The sequence below is a fragment of the Pelobates fuscus genome, chromosome 13 (assembly GCF_036172605.1).
Source record: "Pelobates fuscus isolate aPelFus1 chromosome 13, aPelFus1.pri, whole genome shotgun sequence".
NCBI classification, from domain to species: Eukaryota; Metazoa; Chordata; class Amphibia; order Anura; family Pelobatidae; genus Pelobates; species Pelobates fuscus.
In genome coordinates this window covers 38,167,245-38,187,001 of record NC_086329.1, presented here as the reverse complement: position 1 = coordinate 38,187,001, position 19,757 = coordinate 38,167,245, and the positions used below count along the sequence as shown (strand labels likewise).

The following is a 19,757-nucleotide window of genomic DNA, read 5'->3' as shown; positions in this document are numbered from 1 at the left end:
TACCATTTAGGAGTTAAATCGCTTTGTTTATGCAACCCTAGTCACACCTCCCTGCATGTGAGTTGCACTGTATTTCTAAACACTTCCTGAAAGAGTCATCTAATGTTTAAACGCCATTTATTGCGCAGTCTGTTTCATTTACAATTTCTTTTCTCCTGCTCTGTTAATAGCCTTCTAGACCCGGAAAGAAGCCTCTTGTGTGTGATTTAAAGTTCAATTTACAGAGCAGTAGATAAAGACATCTAAATATAGTTAACATCTGATTGAAAATTTAACTTTTTTTCATGCAGGCCGTGTGAGTCTGAGCCAGGGGAGGTGTGGCTAGGGCTGCATAAACCGAAACAAAGTGATCTAACTCCTAAATGGCATAGAATCGAGCAATGTGACTGCAGGGGTATGATATATACATTATACACGGCTCCATTTAAACTAAAGTTGTTTTGATGCCTTTAATCTCTCATTAAACACACTGTACTGTAAAGTCCAACAGAAAATAGAAATTTGTTCATGGAGTTTGTGGGAGTCTACGTCAGGTGAGATGTGTCTAGGGTTGCATAAAATCTTATTTAACTCCTAAATTGCAGAGAAATGAAGTGTGAGGCTACATAAACATGCACTATACACCAAAACCACTTCATTAACTCAAGTTATTTTGGTGTGTGTGTGATCCCTTTATTTTCCCAGCGCTACTAAATCCCATTCTACAAGAGTTACTCTGATCAACATAAACCAAAATACAGGGGCTGAGTGGAACTAGCCAATCTCCTAGAGAAGATATTACAGTAATACCTTTAAAAAATAATATATATATATTTTAAAAAAAACACAAAACAGTCCTATTTCCTCCTTCAAGATGTCTGCCCAGTGGAGACATCTTGGCTCTTCCCTACCAAGATGGCGCAGGCGTCGCGCCCACGTTTCTCCAGGCCACCTCCTACGGCCGTAGCGTCACGCCCCCTTTTTTTTGTGTGTGCCGCTTTGCATGCTGGGTGTATCGAGCGCTGCGGCGTGAGTGCGGCCTAGCAGAAGCGTCCAGGCCTGCCAGTCGTGCAGCAGAGCTCGCCGAGCGGGGGGGCAGCAAACAGCGGGCATACCGAGGCCTACCCAGGAGCTTACCTAGATATATAAACCGGCAGCGAGGCGGCCCCTTCCCGGCTGGGGCGGGTGAGTGAGCCGGACACAGGGCCCCAAGCCCCCCATTATCTGTGTGTCTGTGATTGGGGTTGACTGGGGGGGAGGTAGGACTGTTAATCCAATCCTTTATCCGGGGGGGTCACCTCACTCCAATCTCTCCAACCTCCCTTCTTCCCTCATCACTAAAGGGAGGAGGAGAAGCGGCCGGTACCAAGCAGAGACAACCTACCGGCCCAGCAGCACGTTCCCAAGGCTGGGACCATGGCGGGACTCCCTCCCCTCTGGAAGTATAAAGTGATTATTGTTTCTCATAACTTTTTATTTCATATTATTTATCTCACTCTTCATATTAATGCTATGGTGTGGCTGTAGAGGCCGTAACACGTTAACCCTTTCTGTGCCGGGGTAAGGGGGGCCAGGGTTGGACACCCCCCCCCCTTTTCTGGCACTTTAAGGGTTAAACCCCATCCTTCCCTTACTGAGTGATGTGGTATATGATATATCAAAATATCATCTGTATGTACATATATGAAATTTTTAAGGAGAGCTGGCACTCGCCTCCCGAAGCGCAAAAAATAATTAAAGCCTAAGTGCAGAGCCTCGTTAATGCTTTTTAATATTTTTGAATTATTGTAAAGCGCTTCGGGATAAGTTGGCGCTATATAAACACCGATCGTAAAATAGGGCGCACTCACCCGGAGGTGTTCCAAACAAACTATATATTCACAAAGAGAAATGTAGATTTTTTTTTTTTGTTTCGGGATGTTTTGAACCGTTAGGGTCTTTCTGAAGATCAACAGTGAAACAATCCCCCCCCTCCCCCCCAAAAAAAATTATAATAATATATATATATGTATGTATGTGAAATAACTTCAGTTTGTTTGGAAGACCCCCTGAGTGCACTCTATTTAAAAATATTATTATATATTCTTTATTGCCCTCCCCGTCATACCACAAGAATGGTTCGGGGATAATTGTTGTAATTTGGCCTCGCTGATGGGCTAACTTGTGGCACTCTAGCTATTATGTCAATTTATATTTTTACTGTTGGTAATGCCATGCTGACTGCGTGATAAAGTCCACAACAGTTGAGGGATGGCTACCACTAGTCTGTTGCCTGATATGAAACTAAAGTCAATATCCATTACGACCATTTTTCCTATATTGATATGTATTTTTTTTCTGCCATGCTTAAAAAAATTCTTAAAAATAAGCTTTTGTTTTTGTGCACAAAATAAATTAAACACTTAACAGATTTACTGATTAGTACTAAAATTACAGAAATACGTGCAATTGAATATTGGCAAAAAGTAAAGGCTTCCTTATTAAGAGGATGTAGTTCATCTATATATTTCTAATTTATTTTGCAGTCTCATAATTTAGAATGATGCTAGAATTCACAAATAATTCTAAATAACTTAAATTTGTCGATATATCAAATATTGTAACGCCAAAGTACACATTTTAATTTACGGTATTCTCAAAGTGCTCAGGACAGATGACATTTTATTTTAACCTAATTTGTACAATGTCTAAACTTGAGTGGTGGTTAGCTACATTTTGTTTTCAAACTGCATTTTATAGCATGTTGGAGCTTTAGACATATTGTTAATGATTGGATATAATTCAGGACCAAAATTAAAAGTAGCTAGAAACATATTCATATCAAAGTTTATTAAAAACAAACAAAAAACTGGCCCAGTTACAGTTTGTGTGGGCATTGCTGTGACTTTTTATTCAGTTGAGCCTCTAGGCGAAAAGGGGAAAAAAAACTTTTATACCCTATGTTACATAAATTACACAAAGTTTTGGACATGTATGGGTGCATCAAAAGTAAAAATTTCATTTTTCTTGCATCTTATGGGTACATTAGACAATGTGACTTTAGTGTTTATAATGCACTGTACAAATCAAAGTATAGAATAAGAGGGTTTTAAATAGAATAATCTTTCGTTATTTTTTATTTGCCGACACGAGTATGAAAACTTTTTTTATATGTAATTCCTTCCTGTTTGATGTTATAGTAAATATACATTGTTTTTTAAATTGTTCAGCAGTCAGTCTGTTTTAGTGTAACTGTCTTGTGTAATCATTGGGTTTGCCCGTGGTAAGTAAAGGCTCAATGCCGAAACATGCTATACAACGGGACCCAAAAGGTAGATAAGCAGATGTTATAGAACTACAACTTCCATGATGCTCTCCATTTATGTGGAATGCTTTTAGAATGGCAAAGCATTGTGGAAGCTGTAGTTTCAAAACATCTGGGGATCTACCTTTTGGGCACCCCTGCTATACACAGTGGTAGCTTCTTTATCTACTATTAAGAGTGGAGCAGACTTGTAATTCTTCTGCTTACATGGGAAACAATTGGAATAATATATGGTTTGAAAGCATTTTATGGTTTAGATCAGAGGTTCTTAAAGGGGTAGTCAACTCAGTTTACTTCCTGACTTCTACAAATACTTATCACACCGGTGTGAGTCTGATATATAATATTGGTTGTTTTCACAGCCAATGGAGAATGTCCTACAGATCAATAAAGAAGTTGAACCTCCCAGTTTTATTTTTTCTTGGACTTCTCTTCTTAGGATTGTGAATAGGACTTTAGCAATATATCACTAGAGAGAAAATCTGAATCATTAATATGCAGGAGCACACAGTGACTCTGACTTTAACAAAACACCAATGTTTTGTACATTAAACTCTTCCCAATTCCATTACACTGGAAAAGCAGTGTTGCCAACTTAGACCATTTATTGTGAGCAGTTGCTGGAATTTGACATTCAGTGTTTCCATCGGTTTAACATTTACTGCAAATTGCATAAGAACAGTTTTAAATTACAATCAGTTAAGATTGTGTTCAGGTGCTAATTTGTTTTGTTTTGTTTTACATAGGGATATATTTGCTTATTTTACTCTTTACAATGGAGTGGTTTTGCAGTTTTGACCACCTAGAGCAAATTGTAAACAGTATCACACACTGCATATTTATCCATAATAAGTAAATGTTTTAAGGACATTGCTTGTGTACGTGCATCATCCTGCATATAAGAGTGCCATGCAAAATTAATTATGAAAATGCTTGGATGGTGCATCGATCTGTACCTACCATTTAGACACTTTCCATCCCCATTGAGGAGACCAGTACTGGGGATATGCATGTCTGTTTGTTTCATGTCTCGCCCTACCCAAACTTTTCTCCCTTTAGAAAAATAAATAGATCCCCTTTGAGCGGTGTCTCGTGCATACATGAATGGCTGCCATTCTATTTAATGTAGTTTACATTAGTTTTTCACATTCAAATGAATTGGATTCAGCGGTTGACTTAGTCCCTCTACTTCCTAGACTAGAGGATCTGTGCCCAAATAAATATTTTTGTTCATTATTTTTAATAATACAGTATCTAAAATCCCCCACTGATCTAATGATCTTTAAAATATGCTACCTGTCAACTGATGGGGATGTAGAAGTGAGCCTGTGTATCAGGGTACATATCCGCAATGAAGACCGTTGTGACACTGGTCAGATGGTGACTGCTCCGCTTGCATTATGGTGGTTGCAGGGGAAAGCGTCCTCTTTAGCGCCTGACATTTTGTCGGATGAAAGTACAACACTGCCTATGGAGAATCCTGCAAGATTGCTGATTATTTCATAGAAAGAGCCCTTTTTTTCCCTACAGCTAGTCTCTGGTGATGTCTGTGGGCTTGTTAAGTGTTGGAAAAATGTACAAGATAAAGTAGTCCCTAATTTGTGTTATATCTTCTGACTGAGTTGGAAGGTCAGTGTAATTTCAACTCAGTCTTTAGGAACATTTTACAAAGACTGTATTTTTGGGTTGGGACAAACAGGCATTTTATAGCAGATCTGTCATTTTTCAGTATTTCATAAAGATATATTCTTTATGAATTACAGATAAAGGCTGCGTTAGAGTTTCACTGAAATTCCAATGTAATCGAAAGATACCATAAGACCTCAATGTTTCAACAGCATATATTGAAGGTGTTTCGATTTGAACCTCTAAAGTTTTCAATTGCATGCATACAAGGATATTGGAAATACACTATATGAATAGTCTGTAAGGAAGCCTAGTGATCTAATTCTTGACTTGTTATTCGCTGTCTTTTACTTTGACAATCAAACACCCTCTTTGGGTCAGTGGGCATTCTAACACTTTTCTGCCCTGTGTTCATTAGGTTGCTACTGTAAATATGTCTTACCCTCCGCATCTGAACCGCCCTCCTATGGGGATCCCTGCTCTTCCTCCTGGGATTCCACCCCCTCAGTTCCCAGGCTTTCCCCCACCACCAGGTAAGTTAAGTCAGTCTGTAATACAACTGCTTGAATATTTTTCGATATGGGGAAATCAAAGCCATTTATAATAGTTAAGATTAGTGTTTTTCGTTGCTGAACTAAAGAACATACAACCTGGCTACTCAACAGGTCAGTCATGACCGGATTTGCTCAATGTAACACAGGAACTGCACTCAATCTTCCAACCTTAGAACCAGGGTGCAACCATATCTGGGTTCAGCACCAAATCCCAAATGTAATACTTCAAAAGAAAGGATAAGGGCACTCCAAAGGTTCAATTTCAGACAATTTGTCACCAGAATGTGCAAAACAATTTTTCAACCAGTGTGGTCTTTATCAATCTGATAAAGACCACACTGGTTGAAACATTTTTTTGCACATTCTGGTGACGATAAATTGTCTGAAATTGAACCTTTTCGAATGCCCTTATCCTTTCTTTTGAAGTATGACTCGATTTGCTGGCACATTTTTTTTCCTCTCTGTATTGGACATAGAGAGCTCTCATAAAAAAGAGAATCAAAGCAGGTGTTCTGACAAAGTTAGTTGTGTATAGGACTTGCTTGGAATTTTTTTTATTTTTTTTGTAAGGTGCAGTAGAAAGAAAGCTTCAGTTCAATAATGGCAATTATACATACAACCTGTTTTGTTTATTTGGATAATCCATGGATAGTTCAACATTGGCCTTCATTGACTTATTTTATGGGGACTTTTATATATTTTTTTTTTTTATGTCCCAAATAACTTGTCTTTCCTAAATATTGGAAGACTGGGAAAATTAGTTAACTGCCTCTCTTCCATAAAATGTAGACCACAGTTCTGATTCATGTGCAAGACGAGTTCATATGCAAACATTGTCTTAGAAAAAGACTGTAAATACTAGTGCTCACTGAATTTACAAAAAGATAACATATACACTATGGGGTCACTTAGAAATTTACTTGTTTTAAAAAATAAATAAATATAATAATGAAATAACACTATCTCAATCAGAAATATAGTGTAGACGTTAATGTTGTAAATTACTATTGTAGATGGAAACAGCTGATTTTAATGTAATAGTTACAAATGTGTACAGAGGCCCATTTTCAGCAGCCATCTATCTAATTTTCCAGTGGCACGTTGTCTTTACTATCCCAAGTTTATCACTGATAGATGAAAATGTTACTTTGTGGACCTTTCCTCACCTTATGTTTCTCATGATTATTTTCTTTTGCTCGCTATACTTTCTATTTCATTCCTTATTTTAAAAAAGTGAAATTAACATTTCACTTAGACCTTTTCCTTTTGTTAGGGCAAAAAAAGCTATTTTTTTATTCTTGTGTTTTGTTTTCAGGGACACCAATGATTCCTGTACCAATGGGTTTAATGGCTCCTGGACCAACCGTAAGTCAGAATACAGAATATATCAGTATTTAGCTATTTGGGTTCATCCTATTAAATTAGTGTAAAAAAAAAATAAATCTTTAACATATACCATCTCTTAAAGGGACATAGTCACCAAAACAACTTTAACTTAAAGGAACACTATAGGGTCAGGAATACACATGTATATTCCTGGCCCTATAGTGCAGGCCTCGACAAATCCTGGTCACCATGGCGACCAGGAAATTTGTCCTGGCACCTGGAATTTGTGAGCATGTTTAGCCCTCGAGCCCCCTGAGAGCAGAGGTGGGCAGTTGGATCACTAAGGGCAGAGGCAGGCTGCTGACTGAGGGAGACGGCTGGCTCATTGAGACGTAAGGGAGGGAGACCGGGTCATGGAGAGCTGTGGGTGGCTGACAGAGGGAGTGGGGCAGCCGGCTCATTTATTGCTGAGGGAGGGGGTGGCCAGCCCATGGAGAGCTGAGGGAGGCGGGCAGCTGACGGAGGGGGAGGCCGGGTAATGGAGTGCAGAGGGAGGTGGGCGGACAAATGACTTAATGCTGCGCCGGGGGAGCTGTAATCTCCCTGCTCTTCTCCCTCGCGCGGCTTGTAGTGATGCTGGGAGCTGGGTTATGACGTCACTCACGCCCCTGGCTCACTAAACCGTGCGCGAGAGGGAGCTGAGTAGGGAGATGACAGCAGCCCCACTGGACCCCAGGGAAAGTCTTATCATTCCAGCTCTCCAGAAGTAAGGCACCTGGGTGGATTTACATAAGTAATTACTTGTGTGTCTATCTGTATGTCTGTGTGTCTGTCTGTGAGTGTTTTTACTCCCCTTTTTCCCCCCACGCCGTGCTGATGATGCTGCAGCTGGCCCCTACCTCTATGGCTGAGATTCTCAATCTCGACTATCTCAGCCAATCCAATGCTTCCCCATAGGAAAGCATTGGAAGACTATTGCGCATGCACGGCAAAATGCCACTGCGCCAATTTAACTCCTCGTAGAGGTGCATTGAATCAATGCATCTCTATAGGGAACATTAACGTAGGTGCTGCACATTGTAAAGCACTGACCCAGGAAGCACCTCTAGAGGTAACTGCCTCAGGTAAGTCAATGAAGGGGTTTTGACCCCTTCAGCAACTGGGGATGGGAGGTGGGAGGGAGAGGGGACCTGGCACTGGAGAGTCCCTTTAAGCAGTGATACTGCTGGGACATGATATATATTACACCAAGACTGCTTCATTAAGCTAAAGTTGCTTTGGTGACTCTAGTGTTACTTTAATGCAAGTCCCTTTTAATATTATATTATGTTATGTATTGCCATCTTTGAATAAATTAATTGCCTGCCTTTCCCTTCTCCCCCTTTCTGGCAGAAATCGTTATGCAATCTGAGTCAGCCAGTGCTTATTAATTTGCAGCCGCTGTTTTTCAAAACCATGTTCCCTTTCATGTGTGCAGTATTTTCTTTCAGGGTTTTTTTTAAATATGCAATGGATGGCTTCAAAATAGTGAGTGCTGGTTGGGGTAAGCTACAATCTAACCCAAGATGCATAAATAATGGCTGTCTGATAGGAAAGCAGCCAACTTAAAAAAAATAATAGGAATAGCATAAATATTATACGATATTGACGTTTTTAGTGACCATTATCTCTTAAAACAGAACATAATGTGCATTCCATCTTAACAAGAATTTTTTTTTTTCTCCTATCTCTCTTTCCAAAGGTTTTAGTACCGACAGTATCCATGGTTGGAAAACATCTCGGACCTCGAAAAGACCTAATGGGTCTAAAAAATAAGGAAAATGATGAAAATAGTGGTCCAACAACCACTGTTTTTGTAGGAAATATTTCAGAAAAGGCATCTGACATGCTCATCAGGCAACTTCTAGCAGTAAGGATTATTTTGCATTTTTGTGATCTGCATTGCTTCATATTCAAAAGCGATCTAACTTGCTTATACATATGACTTGGATACATAAATCTTGTTTATCCCAGGGTTTGATAGCAATGTACTGAAGTAACAAGATGACAGCCAACACCAGTATATGAAAGTGGGTGTGTATTTAAAATAAGCACATTCACCCTTTACAAATATAGGAGTACAAGAGTATATAATATGCTTAAAAAGTATATGACAAATAACAAGGAGAATATGCATGGCAGTACACTGTGATTTCAATTTTCAAATATTGTGTATAAATCCAAAAGTGGTACACTCCCATAACAGCGCCTATAGAAGATCGGCTCAAATCTCTAGCGTTTGTGTAACTTATAGGTGACGTACTCCCTCCTCTTGATACTTGGGTAAATATGCTTAAAAGAAGACAGAAATATATCAATGCTTTGCAGTATAAGCTACGAGTGGTGATAATAAATAAATGTATATTGCAAAATGCCTGATGACTTTGCAATAAACATTTATTTATTTGGATGCCTAAGCCAGTGCTACAACTTTTAAAAGTCGATTTATACTTGCCTTTTCTCCCTGTTCCTCTTCTGGCTGAGATCATCTCTTTATGCTATTTCTTATAGCAAAGCAATTGAAGCATAGGGTGTATGCGCACCAACTAATTAAAATAGTTTTAATGTTTTCAGCTGCATGGTTAAAATGGGAGTGTATGGCACCAAGACCACTACATTCAAAAGAAGTGATCTGTTTGCCTGTAGTGTTCCATTAGTGTTCCATTAAGGGGAAAAAAACCTTGGATTCAGCTGCAATGTTTGATATTTTTTTTGGGAAAAATTGCTCATCCCCTGGCCAAATGGTAATCATTGTTGAACAGCACTTTTACAGTTGGTTTGAGGTCTGGGATTTGACTGGGCCTTTCTACAGCTTTTATGTTCTTGGTTTTAAATCGCCCTTTGTAGTTCGGGCTGTGTATCTTAGGGTTAGGGTCCTGCACTTCTAGCAGACTGAAAGTTTTGACCAGTTTGTGTATCTTTAAATGAAAAGCATCTTCACAGTATGACTCTACCACCATTATTGTATAACTATAGCCTGTTGCCCATTTTTGTTACCATGAGCATTAGGCAGTAAATATTAACTTTACTGGCTCCAGTTATGTGTGGAAATAGACTTCTAGTCCCTATTCAGTTTCATATGTGTTTTTCTCTTTTTTTTTCCTTTAAGAAATGTGGTTTGGTTTTGAGCTGGAAACGAGTGCAAGGAGCATCTGGAAAACTTCAGGGTGTGTATGAATATTAAACACAGTTTAACACAGAACAATTTCAGATTTATGTGCTGGGGAAGTTGTCTTCCTTCTCAAGTGTGTCACCATAAATATTTACGGTGTTCGTTGGATTTTTTACATTGTGGATCTTCCTACAGGACAATTCATTATAATTGTGGTTTTAGATAATTCTCTGAAAATCACCCTCTTGGTGAAACAGTTTTTTTTAGTTAGCCCCTTTAGGCCCTATACTACTTGCACAGGTTAGGTTTCAGTCTGGCCCTTGTCATTGTCTTGTTTATTGTATTTTGCTAAAATTGGTACTTCTGGTGCCTATTGTCTAAAGCATACTTTTTCAATTTTCAAACTGTCGCCACCCAATTAAACCATATTCTCTTCACTGATGCAATCCAAAAGAACTATTACAAGTGCAAATCCCCCAACCCCTACTCCATGGTACCAGGGAAATTTTGTCTGCATTTCAGTTGAGCTATATTTAAAAAAAAAAATGCATACAATGCTGCAGTGAGATCCATATGAAATTGCAGGAATCCATTAGGCCCAATTTCTTTGTATATTTTTTCCAATTAATATATGGATCTGAGCAACTTCTTCAGGGGCACTAAGCTTGCAGGCTGTAAAAGAATTATTGTGCTGGTTCTCTAACCATTTTCATGCGCTTTCTCAGCATTTGGATTTTGTGAATATAAGGAGCCAGAATCTACCCTTAGAGCTTTACGCTTGCTTCATGACCTTGAAATTGGGGAGAAAAAACTACTTGTGAAGGTTGATGCCAAAACTAAAGCACAACTAGATGAATGGAAAGCAAATAAAAAAGCTTCAAATGGGGTATGTATTCTATTATATAGTGTGTGTATATATAGTGCCAGCAAATTCTGACATCTATTTTCTTCTATTTGTTGTGTTGGGAATGTTTGATTATTAGAATTGAATGGATTTCTAGTGAATTTAACCTAACCATTAAGAGCAACATTAGAATTGGCAAATGTTTCAACCATTGAAGTTAGTCAAGTGTTTGGGATTACTCACCGTTTAGTCTGCTCATCTGTCTATAAATGGCTGATTGTAATTGGATTGCCTCTTTCCTTACAATGACAGACAATATATGCTGCAGGCATACACACACTCCCCAATCCCAACAATTTATTTTTTATTAAGGAAAAGATTTAACATCCATGAAGACGTCTTCCTGCAATTTCAACAGAATACATAACAAAATATATTTACACTAGCAACCAAAAGCCAGTTCTACACCAATATTCTCCCCAGACTTGGTACATAGTACATTTAACTGCATACAGCATAATTCCTTAAATTGGCATTTCTGTTGAACTAAATTGACTAATGCTGCATATTTTAAAGTATGGTTAATCCCACATTACGCAACCGGGTACTTATTGCAAGTTTTAGAACATTGTATTAATCCATAGTCACTAAAGATGAAAACGGTGGCACTTGTGCAGCAAAATTATGGTTATAGAACCGGGTTCTTAATACCAGCCCAGTGACCCCCCTAATTACCTTACTGCGACCCAGCACCATCGATCCCAGAATTGAGGTATGTCTGTATACATCGCTGTTGTGGTCTGCTGGTGTGGTCTGCATCAGAGCTGCAATCACTTATTTACTTTCTATGGTTAAGGAGGCTGGCCAGCTTTGGGCAGTGTTTACTTGCGCTTTTTGCTCTTACCAGCTTTATTAGAGGTTCCGGCATTTATCAGTCACGTACCGGAACTTCAGTGATGAGTTTGGCTGGTGCACACAGGTCAGTGAAGCCTCTTCAATCAAGCGTGATATGGATTATATAATTGACACGTTCCATGCTGCCTGCATTAGCTGAAAATCACATTTTTATTAAGAAATATTGCTGTAAAATCAACTGACTAATCTTGTGTGGTTCCCATGTCTGTAGACTGCCAAACCTGAATCGACAACTGATGAGGATGATGACATTGATGATGAGACAAAGAGACGGGATGGGATTATTAAAGGGGCTATTGAAGTCCTAATAAAGGAATATTCCAGTGAGCTAAATGCCCCTTCTCTAGACTCAGATTCTCACACCCGAAAGAAAAAAAAGGATAAAAAAGACGAGTTGTCAGTAAGTGGAGTTCTTAAATTTTCTTGTGTACTGTCTGTTTAGTGTGCTAAGTGCTGGCTTGGGATGGATTTATTAAGAAACAGCTCATAAGTGGTTGAGCTTATTAACCAGCTTGTAAGTAAGAACTTACAGGATTTTTTTTCTTTATAAATCTATCCCTGTGCGAATAGAATCCTGTATCAGGAACACTTTCTATAGATTACAGAATTGATGTTTGTGGGCCTCTCGTCTTTTAATTTGTGAGTAAGAGGCCACCTCCAGTTGCGAAACATTTATGTAAATGCAGTGCCATTATCACTATAAAATTCATACATTCATATAAGTATACTGTATAGATATCTATATTTTCAAGGAATCCCCCTGGAGTCCAAAACAGAATTGGCATTCAATTCAATGGCATTGAAAAACCATTGGCTAAGGGGGTCTTCTCCATAGCTTATTATTGGCGTTTACATAGAGCCAACTTATTTTGCAGTATTTTAATAGCCCAATAGCCTAATCCTCCTGCCTCATGTTCTCCTGTTTCCATTGTAAATTTTTATTTTTTGTACGGATTTCCTTAGCTTTCAATAATTTGCCATAGACCACAGATATGGAATAAATAGGCAGTTGGCACACTCTGCCTTACTCCCACATGCGAGGAACTGCCTGGTGCAGCATTTCTCACCACTCTGGCAGCTATCTGGTGTGTCTTGTCTGTACAAAAATGCAAATTGTTAATATTTTATTGCAGCTCACATTCAGAATCTTGCGCTGTAGTGCAATCTTTGTGTAACAAAGTGAAATCAAAATGGGAACAATTTTTGTATTGGCACAAGCTCTCATAACACTTGGTTAACTATCTGGGCAAATCGCAATCCATACATTTCCTAGTGATTATAATGGCAAACGTATTTTCTGCTATTTGCAAAACAAAATTTGTCTTTTCCTTGGAGCCATTGGCTTGGCACAGCCAATGAGAGGAGGGAGGTGGTTTGGTGAGGTGCATCCAGGAACAGATCTTGGGTGGTTTAACACTGTAAAGTATGATGGTGCCCAGGGTATCAATGCCTCATAACTCTTTTTAGCTTAATTTTCAGCTTAATTTATGGGTTATTACGTGGTACAATATTGCATAGTATAGTCAGTCACACTAAAGGGTCTGGTAACCGTGCCCTCCCTGTGTGTGTTTTTTTTTTTTTTTTTTATAAATGTCCTGGACCTTGCTTACCTAAGTGTGTATATATATATATTCTAACAGCTATTAGCAGTCTGTTTTAATTGAACATTTTGTGAGGTATTCTATAATTCAGCTTTGTGTGTTCTGCAAGTACAGAAGAGTGTGTATATTTTCAGCAATTTTGTTCTAAATCTGTGTGCTCGTATTCCCTTAAGTACGTGAATAGTGTACAAAATGATCAGAGAAAAATGTGGCGCCACAGAGATAATAAAATAAAATAAAAGCAAGTAATATAGAAATAAACAATGACACATATACAGAGAGAACAATAATAATAAAAAAATATATATATATATATATATATATATATATATATATATATATATATATATATATATATATATATATATATATATATATATATATATATATATATATATATATATATATATATATATATATATATATTGTATGTATGTCAGTCCCAAAAGAGTTCAGTAAAACCTTTGGATGAGAGAACAATCACAGTTCTATCTGAGGTAGAGACGTCTGGAGTAGAGAGATCCGTATGAGAGAAAAGAAAATCTAATAGTGCTATAAAACCCAAATGGGTAGCAGCTGATAAGAGGTCTACATGGTCCTACTCACTTTTTTGAGAGCTAAAAACTAGCTCTAGTATACAGTATAAACAGCGTACAGTGCTATAATCCCCACTTATGGGAAACGCGAGGGAGTGTTGTAAGTAGATATCTCGTCTGATGGGCGACAAAAAAACAATGGTGCTCACTGTGATAAAACCAGTAGTGTATAAAAAAATACCAAATGGTAACTCACATTTGATTGGGCAGACGCACTGCGCAATGATAGGGCGTTAGTGGTATAATCCCCACCAAGGATGCTTTGGCATAGTCTCTCTCTGGAACAAGTAAAAAACAGATGCCAGGTAGTAAAATTAATAAAAATGGTAAAAAAAAAAAGATAAAACGGCTAACTCACAACAAAGAAAAAGTGGCCAAAATACCTTTATTAAAATAGTTAAAAATTTCCACAACGCATTTCTCTCCTTAGGGCTTTCTCAAGTGGATAAACACTACATATAGAACAGTCCAAAAAGATTGTTCTCTCTCTCTGTATTAATGTCATTTATTTTATTTTATTTTTTATATATTACTACTTGCTTATATTTCATTTTATTATCTCTCTGGCACCACCCTTTTCATATTCCCTTAAGGACTGTTATTGACGTGCCATCGTTAAATATGGTGTTAAAAGATCCTATTAGAAAAGAGAATAACTTGCAAATTTAAAGACGGCAGGGTTGCAAAGTAATGCCAATGTTTTATAGGCAGGACAACTCATGTTGGCAATAGCTCTGTGTGAACCAGTATGTGTTGGTGACAGGAAATTCCACTGACCCCTAAGTCGATATATTTAAGCGTATAACTTTATAATGGAGTATGGCAGTACCCTGTGATACCTCTCCTGGAAGCTTGTTCCAGAAATACAAATACCACAATCCTCCATTATTTTCTGTCCGCCTTAATCTCTGTGGCAATGCATTGTTTAAATTTTTTCCCCCTTTAACGTCAAGTTTCATACAGATTTTGCACAGTTGTATATTATAGTGTGTATTTAACAGTTGCTTTTTTAAAACTCTGATCTGCACTCTAATGTGTGTACTGTTATATGTATTGGCTTTCTGCGTGTGAACTGTGGATTTTCATGAATGCGCTTTAATTCCAGTGTAACACAAGGCTTGATGTTGTGCATGATCGAGGTTTCCGCAACGATAAATCCATATCAGAAATGTTTTTACTGCAGGAGGATATAAATGCAATAGAAATGGAGGAAGATAAGAGGGACTTGATTTCCCGAGAAATCAGCAAATTCAGGGATACGCACAAGGTAGTCTTTCTGTTTTATCTTTCCCCTGTACAAGAGTAACTTTCTACAGAATCACATAGCTTGTAACATACTGAGCACTCCAATGTCAGAAGATCTATAATAAAATCATTGCAATAAACCAATCATTCCAGTGGCTCAGGCACTACACCAGCTATGGTCAACCTGTGACCCTGCATTGCTCTTTAAACTGCCATATCCCTCAATCTTTAGTCTCCCTCTGTGTGGCTAAGGATTCTGAGACTTGTAGCAGCTGCCGAGCCAGAGGTTGACTCTTACTGCACACCCATAAATTTTTCTGTAATGTGAAGAAATGAAAAAAAAATTCCGAGCTGACCAGTCAGCACTTAATTCTGTCTTCCTTATTTTTTTTTTTAAACAAATGTTTTCACCTGTCACCTTTTTACATTTGAAACTGATTGCAACCCAGAACCCTTAGTGTTTCTAATACGTTTTACCCGTGTCTAGTATAACTGCTCCTCACTTTGCCATATAATCAAGTGGAGTCAAATATCTTCATTCACACGTGCTTTTAGAAAAGCCAAATAGATAAGTGGTTACCACATGTGCCACAGTTAAGATGCATGGACAAATTGTAATTCCCTTTAAACCTAATCTATTCATTGAACCCCACCATTATGATAGAGATCATATGGTGACTAATGCAAGATGAATCTCACAGCTTGGAAAGTAACATGGAATACAATGTAAGTATGAGCTCCTGTTTTTTTACTATATATTTCGGATACCCCCTCTGAAAAATATGCAAAGGGGCAACTGGCTTGATCAGCATTTTGCCATCTAGTATGTCTACCAGTAGCTTCCTTTGCAGAGCTGGTTGTGTCCTTTTTTTTTTTTTTTTTTTGGGTCAAGTCCGTGTTTTGGCTGTGTTTTAAGCCTCCTTTCTGATGCTACACAGTCCACCTTTGCAGATGGTGCAAATATTTGCTCCCTTCATAGTAGCCATAAGTGCCACCAATTTGGTTTTGAGGAAGCTACCACTGCTTTGTTTCTTACAAAAAGATTGTGCCAATATTCAGTGACACTTTTAATACTTTAAGCCATCGTATTTAAAGTCTCAATGGTATTTCCTTGGTAGTTCTGTTGTAACATTTCTTTTTGACAGACCTATCTTTTTGGGTGTTTTTAGATTATTTGGGGTACACTAAAATAGCTAAAAACTGGCTACAGTGTCCTACATGTCTTTTGAAAATCCTTTTGATGAGGGTTCTATACAGTACATGAATTTGCCATAATTACTTGGCCCACGTGGTTTTGCCAGAACTGGACAGTGGAGCACAGTAAACCTTTGCGTGTTTTGGTAGGATTTTCTAAATTTAACACTGCAGCCACCTTCTGGCTGTCAGGGTAACAGCAATGTAGGGGGTGTCCATTTTCAGCACTGATGATTCTGAAGACCATAAGGTAAGCAATTCACGTTTCTACCATCTTAATTTTCACATATTCTCTCTCTGATTTCCCTCTTGTCTTCTCACCTCTGTGTCTAAGTGCAGTAAAATTGATATTTATTTGTTCTTCCCATCAATCAAAAGCGCTTCATAGCACATGGATTATGAAATGTCCCCTGTGTATTTTAATTGGTGGATGAGCACATTGTAAAAATTACTTTTTACTTCTTTAGAGATCAAGATTTTTAAATTGTCCCTTTTTAAGTAAAATATTTTGGACATTCAGGAGAGTATTGTAAGTATTACACTTGTGCAGATAAACATTTCTTTTATAATCTTTCAAAGGAGGTAAGTTGTAGATTACGTCTCTTCCACCAAGTCAATAGTGCAGTTTTTTTCTCCTGTCCCTATAAACATATCTCCCCTCTGTGCTTTCTTGTCTGTCTCAGTACCCAGCACACACAGCCCTTTGCTAAAACCCTCCTGCAGTGATGCTCACACGTTTCCTTGTACATTATCTCTTTAATTACACCCTGTCACACTCTGACCTCTACATCCTGGAATTCGGGTGCTGTTGTTGCCAGGTAAGATGGCTTTTAAAGTTGACTTTTTTTTCTTAATTGTATTGTTAAAGAAGAAAATAAACTTGCACTGTATGTACTGCTGCAGTTGACACTTAATCTTCACTTCAAACAATGGTATATATATGTGACATTGAAGGGAATTTAATGTGTTTTATCATCTATACATGCCATGCAGTATAAACCGTGTGCTACTTGGGCATATGTGAGCCTAACATGGTGTTGGTGTTGTTTTGTCTTGAACAATGTACTTGCTCTTCCTCCCAGAATCATAGCATGTAGGCAAAGTAAATCCAGTGTTGGCGGTCCATGTCCTAGCACAACATCTGTAAGTTAATTCAAAACAATTGCTAACGAGGATGATCTGTGGATGTTTTAATTCCAGTGTGTTCAAGGTACTCTGGGTGTAGACACTTTTTTTTTTTTTTCTCTCTTTATATTTCATTTTTAAATAATTTTCTGGCCATTGCAGTGAAATTTGATATTGTTACCCCCTTGCAAAATTCATGTATTCAGTGTTTTTTTTTTTATATCTTCATGCCCATATTATATAGTTCACTGTAACAGTGATGACCCATCTAAATGTTTGTTTTAGGCAAATATTGCTGTGCCATGAAGTCCTTCTAATGACCAGTGCATTGTTACATGATCCATCTTTATTAAAGCTGCATTGAATTATAAACTTGCACTTGGTACCTTCTAAACCCAAGTCTTCCGAGCTTAAAGTAAAGACCGGGCCTCTGTCTTGTATACTTCCCAGTAACACAAAGACTTATCCAAATAGTACTTATTTTTATATTTTTTTTATTCTTTCCTTGGGATCAGTCCATTGTAGTTCCATATTTAGTAGCAAGGTGTATTAGATGGCTAAAAATATACACCTTACTTTCTTGTTGGATGTAATCAAGGGATTTTTGAGATCCGAACTTCCGACAAATCTCACATGAAATGTTACTCTGACCTCTTTAAATGCCATGGTTGGAGATTAGTGGTCTTTCCATATGTACTTCTTGCACGAAAATTAGTCTTGTGCCTTTATTTTTTTGCTACACCTATTTGTACTCTTTGCCGTTTTTGTTTAGTTTTTTTCTTTTTTTTAAATTTTTTTTTGTTTTGAGAAAAATGTCTCTTTATACGTGATATTAACACCGCCATTCTGTTGGTTTTCTAGAAACTGGAGGAGGAGAAAGGCAAAAAAGAAAAGGAGAGGCAAGAAATAGAGAAGGAACGCAGAGAGCGAGAGAGGGAACGAGAGCGAGAAAGAAGGGAGCGAGATCGTGAAAGGGAAAAGGAACGAGAGAAGGAGAAAGAAAGAGAGCGGGATCGTGACAGGATAAAAGACCGCGACAGAGACAGAGACCGGGATAGAGACAGAGATCGTGATAAGGACAGAGACCGAGCAAGAGACCACAGTAAAGACAGGAGTCGATCAAGGTTTGTAATGTGATGCAACATGTTAAAGAAAGCAGATGTGTTACTTTAGCATCTTCACACTGGGAAAATTTCTTATGTGCACTTTAAATTTATATAGTAATGCATGAGCCCATTGTGAACTTAGACATCAAAGACTGATACATCATAAAATAAAAAAGGGTTTGACTAAATCCAGATTGCCTGCAACCATCGCTTATAACACCATAACAACTACAAACAAAAAGTTGTCGAAAACAGCGCTCATAGTTTTCCTGTAAATCCCTAGTTATGCTTGTTTTAGCCTACCTAGTGGATGGGGGTATACGTTATCTTCATTCCTTATTGTGTAGTTGGTCCTATTGTGTTGTATACTTAAAATCTCAATTAAAGACACCTAGTTTTTAAATGTAACCTTTTCAATGTTTATAACAAAATTAAGAAAGCAGCATTTCATGTTTTTTTTATTAGATTCTTACAAGATGAATTGTAAGAATTGGCTGTTCTTCTCTCGCCTACTATTGGCGAGCCTTGTTCTGTGTTGAATTGCTTTGGCTTCTCACACGTTGTGTCAAGGAAACTGGTTCATTAAGTGTAATCGCAATATGCATTTAATTCTGTACCACTGATTATCTGCAGAACATCTTCTGACCGCCTAACTTTGGAATTCAGACATACAATAGTTTGATTTGTATACTTTACATTAGATTTATCAGATTAAAGGACCACTATAGGGTCAGGAACAAAAAACATGTATTCCTGACCCTATAGTGCTAAAATAAAACAGCATTTAGGTGGCCTGTCCTTCCCGTCACCCCCTCCCCCACTTTACCTTAGCCTCCTTTAAACCTACCTTATTTTCAGAGCTCAGTGTGTCTGCCGGCGCAGGCCCCACCCCCAATCCGTATCCTTTCCTATATTGAAAGCATTGGATTGGCTGAAATCATCAAGGAGGTGGGATGGGGCGGAACCAAACCCCAGTTTGACTAATCAGCACCTCCTCATTGAATCAATGCCTCCCTATGAGTAAAGTTCAACATCTTTATGCACAGGAACACTGTGCAGCACTGAACCAGGAAGCACCTCTAGTGGCCATCTGGGGACTGGCCACTGGAGGTGTCCCTTGGTAGCAATGTAAATAATGCCTTTTTCTATGAAAAAGCAGTGTTTGCATGAAAATACCTTTAGGGAATGATT

At 38.1% G+C, this 19,757-nt stretch overlaps 1 protein-coding gene across 6 annotated transcripts in view; it reads left to right on the top strand.

The window, feature by feature from the left end:
• Window positions 1–954: 954 nt before the first annotated feature.
• RBM25 (RNA binding motif protein 25) overlaps window positions 955–19,757 on the top strand; it is a 32,183-nt gene continuing 13,380 nt past the window's right edge. Inside the window, exons 1-10 of one of the 6 annotated variants that reach the window (XM_063439480.1) lie at window positions 955–1,164; window positions 1,323–1,428; window positions 5,328–5,442; window positions 6,779–6,828; window positions 8,531–8,698; window positions 9,938–9,995; window positions 10,666–10,826; window positions 11,911–12,099; window positions 15,002–15,163; window positions 18,322–18,584. In XM_063439480.1, coding sequence (XP_063295550.1) covers window positions 1,396–1,428; window positions 5,328–5,442; window positions 6,779–6,828; window positions 8,531–8,698; window positions 9,938–9,995; window positions 10,666–10,826; window positions 11,911–12,099; window positions 15,002–15,163; window positions 18,322–18,584 — 1,199 coding nt within the window. In that variant the 5' untranslated portion in view covers window positions 955–1,164; window positions 1,323–1,395. Of the gene's footprint in view, window positions 1,165–1,221; window positions 1,429–5,327; window positions 5,443–6,778; window positions 6,829–8,530; window positions 8,699–9,937; window positions 9,996–10,665; window positions 10,827–11,910; window positions 12,100–15,001; window positions 15,164–18,321; window positions 18,585–19,757 lie in introns of those variants that run through there. The other 5 variants (XM_063439482.1, XM_063439481.1, XM_063439477.1 and 2 more) reach the window with 5 other exon arrangements.